The sequence below is a fragment of the Tachyglossus aculeatus genome, chromosome 3 (genome assembly GCF_015852505.1).
Source record: "Tachyglossus aculeatus isolate mTacAcu1 chromosome 3, mTacAcu1.pri, whole genome shotgun sequence".
Classification (NCBI taxonomy): domain Eukaryota; kingdom Metazoa; phylum Chordata; class Mammalia; order Monotremata; family Tachyglossidae; genus Tachyglossus; species Tachyglossus aculeatus.
Window position 1 is genome coordinate 49,873,746 of NC_052068.1, and position 4,962 is coordinate 49,878,707.

At 63.4% G+C, this 4,962-nt stretch overlaps 1 protein-coding gene across 1 annotated transcript; it reads left to right on the forward strand.

The window, feature by feature from the left end:
- Positions 1-690: 690 nt before the first annotated feature.
- EGR2 (early growth response 2) lies at positions 691-3,571 on the forward strand. Its single transcript, XM_038743383.1, has 2 exons — positions 691-954; positions 2,181-3,571. The coding sequence occupies exons 1-2, from the start codon at positions 789-791 to the stop codon at positions 3,569-3,571; spliced, it is 1,557 nt and encodes a 518-aa protein (XP_038599311.1). The 5' UTR covers positions 691-788.
- Positions 3,572-4,962: the final 1,391 nt, after the last annotated feature.

The window sequence follows — 4,962 nt, forward strand, 5'->3', positions numbered from 1 at the left end:
TGCGGTCAGGCTGCCAAAAAGAGAGTAGGGGTTTGAGTGTAGCGTCTCGGGCTCCGGTCGGCTCATTTCCGAAGTTTAATTTTCCGGAACGGCTCCCAAAGAAGGGCCGGGGAGGAGGAGCTCCGCCCGCGCCGGATCTCTTCGCCTTTTTTGGAAAGTCCCGGGCGACCGGAATTCCTCCTCCCGGGCCGCCCCTCCTGCCGGCCCCCGGCCCCGCCGGCGATGCAGCCCCCCGACCCCCCGGGCACGGCCTCTTCCCGCGGGGCTTGGACCCCCTCCTCGCCCCCCTCGGGGCCCTCGCCCCCCGGCCAGTCCCGGTTTGGGGAGCCCGGTGAAACCTGCAATGCAAATCCCCCACGTGACGGCAAAAACAGACTTGCCCGTCCCTGTTCCTCAGTCCATATATGGGCAGCGACGTCACGGGCATTGAAGGCCTCCCCATAAATACTTAGTGCCACACTTTCCATCTAACTGAGAGAGCTGCAAGTGATTTACAGCTCTGCACGGGGACAGACACACTGTTGTAACAACACGACACCAGCAACTCCCGAGCTGTTAGCAGAGCGAATTCAAACAGAAGACAGTCGGTGGCAAAACCATCTCTCTTTTTTTATTTATTTTTATTATTTTTTTTTACTTTCTGGGTAGTTCGATGACTATTTTTTAAGAGTGGAGGGGGAAAACCAATCCCCTCCCCAAAACCAAACCCACACCCCCCTTCCCCAGAGGGCTTCGCTGACCCTCCAGGTTGCAGGGGAGTTGGGTCTCCAGGTTGAGAGTTGGACCAAATGATGACCGCCAAGACCGTAGACAAAATCCCAGTAACTCTCAGTGGTTTTGTGCACCAGCTCTCTGACAGCATCTATCCCGTGGAGGACCTCGCCGCTACCTCGGTGACCATCTTCCCCAATGCCGATCTAGGACCCTTTGACCAGATGAACGGGGTGACCGGAGGTAAGGCGCTGCAGATGGGCCTGGCACGGGGGGCGGGGGTGGTGGGGGGATTGCCTGGGTGTCTCTGTGTGAACGAGAGAGAGAGGGCGAGCGAATGTGGGTGTGTTGGTGTAGTGTGCGTGTGTGCATGTATGTGAGTGGATCTGAGTGTGTGTTGGATGGTGGGGGGGCGTGGGGGGGAAGGGGGAGCGGTACGCGGGACTCTGGGTGCCCCTGAGTGCGGGGCAGAGTTTCTTTGGCTGACTTCAGGCAAGACAGGGACAGGGTTGGCAGATACGCGTGGCGGGGCTCCCCTCCCTCTCCCCAGGTCTGGGGAGATCGATGCCCGGGCGCGGAGCCGCTGGGCCGGGGGCGGAGGGCCGTGGGCATCCGTCTTCTGCAGGAGGGTGGGGAAGTTTGGGAAGAGTCGGGGGCGGGGGGGGGGGAACAGCAGCAGCAGCGAGGAAAGAAGCCTGGGCGGGGGGTGGCAGGACCAGAATGACCCTGCTCACCCGGGGAAGGAGGGGGCAAACGCCCCCCTCTCCCGGGCTCCCCGGAGCTTCCTCCCCGGCGGGAGGGAGAGGGGGTGGGCAAGGGGAGCCAGGCCCGGGGCCCAGGCTGGGCTCTGCCTGCCAAAGGCGGGGAGCGCCCGTTTCCCTGGCGATGGGAGAGCAACCGGCAGCTGGCTTCCCGGTGCCCCCGCGCTGCCCCCGGGCAACCCTCCCCCGCCCGGCAGATGAGCGGCGAGGGGTGGGGGGGGGGGGGGAGAGAGTGAGAAAGAGAGGATGAGTGGGGGCGGGAGACGGGAGTCCGGAGCCCATCGTCTCCCCCGCCGCTGGGCACCACTTTCCCACCTCCTCCGCCGCCGCCTCCCCCTTCCCATCCATCCGCCGTTGGGCGGGAGAGACCTGGGACACGTGGAGGGAGGGGGACGCGCGGAGGGAGGGGGACACGAGGAGGGGGACACGGGGAGGGAGGGGGACGGGACCAGCCCGTCTCCCGAGGTAATTCCTGGCCAGAGAGGAGCGCGGGGAGAAAGGGCTGCGGAGGCGTCGAGCAAACTGAAATCTACTACGATCAATCACAGCGAGCCGTTTTGGGGGTGGGCTCCAGGGCTTCCCTCCCCCCCCGGGCGGGGAGGGGGGCTTGGGGAGGGGGCGAGGGTCGTCGGGAGGCCGAGGACTAAGCGGGTCGAGGACTCCGGGCTGACCCCGCCGGCCCTGGCCACGGCGCTTGTGTCCGTCCAGATGGCATGATCAACATTGACATGACCGGAGAGAAGAGGGCCCTGGACCTGCCTTACCCCGGCGGCTTCGCCCCCGTGTCGGCGCCCCGCAACCAGACCTTCACCTACATGGGCAAGTTCTCCATCGACCCCCAGTACCCCGGTGCCAGCTGCTACCCGGAGGGCATCATCAACATCGTGAGCGCCGGCATCCTGCAGGGGGTGGCCCCGCCGGCCTCGGCGGCCCCGTCCGGCGGCTCCTCGGGCTCCCCGGGCGGGCTGGCCGCCGGGCCCCTGGGGGTGTGCGCCATGGCCCAGAGCCAGGCCGAGCTGGACCACCTGTACTCGCCGCCCCCTCCTCCTCCTCCTCCTCCCCCTCCTCCTCCTCCTCCTCCGCCCCCGTACTCGGGCTGCGCGGGCGATCTGTACCAGGACCCCTCGGCCTACCTGTCGGCCGCCGGCTCGTCGGCGGCCTCCTCGTCGCTCGCCTACCCGCCGCCGCCGTCCTACCCGTCTCAGAAGGCGGCGGCGGCGGCGGCGGCGGCGGAGCAGGGTCTGTTCCCCCTGCTGCCCGACTACCCGGGCTTCTTCCCCGCCCAGTGCCAGCGGGACCTGCACGGGCCCGCCGACCGCAAGCCCTTCCCCTGCCCGCTGGACTCGCTGCGGGTGCCGCCCCCGCTCACCCCGCTCTCCACCATCCGCAACTTCAACCTCAGCGGGCCGGGCGCGGGGCCGGGCACCGGCGACGGGGGGGCCCGCCTGCCCGGCGGCGGCGGCGGTGGTGGTGGGGGCGTTGGCGGCGGTGGCTGCTCCTCCTCCTCCGCCTCTTCGGCCTACAACCCGCACCACCTGCCCCTGCGGCCCATCCTGCGGCCCCGCAAATACCCCAACCGGCCCAGCAAGACGCCGGTGCACGAGCGGCCCTACCCGTGCCCGGCCGAGGGCTGCGACCGCCGCTTCAGCCGCTCGGACGAGCTGACCCGCCACATCCGCATCCACACGGGCCACAAGCCCTTCCAGTGCCGCATCTGCATGCGCAACTTCAGCCGCAGCGACCACTTGACCACCCACATCCGCACGCACACGGGCGAGAAGCCCTTCGCCTGCGACTACTGCGGGAGGAAGTTTGCGCGCAGCGACGAGAGGAAGCGGCACACCAAGATCCACCTGCGCCAGAAGGAGAGGAAGAACGGCGGTGGCTGCGGTGGCAGCGCCCCTGCCCCGTCCTCGGCCTCCGTGGCACCCGCGTCCAACGCCGGCCGGTCCTGCGAGAGGCCCTCGGCCGGGCTGCAGCCCGGCCCGGGCCCCCTGGGCGGCGGGACGGGAGCAGGGGGCGGAGGAGGAGGAGGAGGCCTCCCACCCATCGGGACCGGCCCGCTCCCCCCTTGCCCCTCTCGGACCCGGACGCCCTGAGCTCGCCCCGTCCCCCCTCTTGGGTTTGGGAGCTGCGCAAACACTACTACCACCGGCTGCCTCTCCCCGCACCTCCTTGCGCGGCTCGAAGGGCTGCACTGACCCCCTGCCCGCCGGCTCTCCCCGAAACTTGGCTCCCCCCCTACCCCCTGCATCCATCCCCCTCTCCACCCCCGTCTCGGACCAGCTGGGGCCGTGGCACCCTCAGGGGCCGGCCCTTCGAAGGACGGGAGATCGGTTGTGAGTTTTGAGCCGCCCCTCCGCGCCCCCGCCGTCGAGGTCGGGGGGCAGGACCAGAACGACCCCGGGCTGCCTTGGCAACAGGTCCCGGAGACTGCCCCTGCCTTCGAGAAACGGGGACGGCCGGGGAAAACTCAACCCGTGTGCACTTTATATGGCTTTAGGGATCGCTTGGTGGGGGGAGGGAGACGGGGACGGGGGGCGGTGAGAAGCGTGGACTGACCCCGCCAGTCCGTGGCCCTTTGGACGGTGAAACAGAGCGCGTCGGGGAAAACCTCCGCCCTGGAAGCAATACGGAGGAGGGTCAACTTAGAGAACACAAGTGCAATCTGCTGGGATGGACATGGCAATATCTGCTCCTTTTTAAGTAGTTCGAGTAGTTCAAATGCCTATTTTTGCAGTGTATATTCATTCAGATTTTGCGTATTTTTGATGTGCGCTGTTCTCGGAGTTCTCAATCTTTGGACAAAAAAAAAAAGCAAGGCCTAGATCTATCGAATTCCAAGTCAGAGGTTAACTAACTTATTTAAAAGGGGGATGTACATAGGTTCTCAGATACTAGGATGCATGCCGTTGTGTTGAAGTGTCCTTGGTGCCTTGTGTGATGTAGACAATGTCTCAGTGTCTGCATGTAAATGGGTTGCCTTACTAACGAACGACCGAAGAAACAAAACTCACTCCCTGGTTTTATTATGGCTGTAAATTTCTGCCTATTAATATGCGGATTTTTTTTAGAAACTATATTTTTGTACACTCTGTTTTGTGACTTCAAAGTGTTGCCTTTCTAGTAAAATTTCAGATAAGAATGTAAATAATGTTGCAAGGGCCGACCGATTCGGTTATTAGCTCTTGAATAGTTGTGGAAATATAAAATGGTTTATTCTAATAATGCAAAACCACTAACTGGAACTCAGATAATGGATGGTTTGTTTATGACTATAGTGTAAATAAATACTTTTCAACAATATCTTCATTGCTCAAATCATGTATGAAAGGCGAGAGAGACGATTAATTAAAGCTAAAACTCCGCCTCTCTTCGCGCCAATCCCCCCCCCCCCCCCCCCGCCCCCCGGCCACACACACAAGCTTCAGCTTCAGTCCAGGGTAGGTTATTCCATTCGTGTTATATATGGCTATTGTAGAAATACTTT

What these genes read in the sequence shown, in the direction of transcription:
- EGR2 (XM_038743383.1), top strand. Translation starts at nt 789, where the DNA reads ATGATGACCGCCAAGACCGTAGACAAAATCCCAGTAACTCTCAGTGGT. An exon ending in GATGAACGGGGTGACCGGAG is followed by an intron (nt 955 to 2,180) that starts GTAAGGCGCTGC and finishes GTGTCCGTCCAG; the next exon opens with ATGGCATGATCAACATTGAC.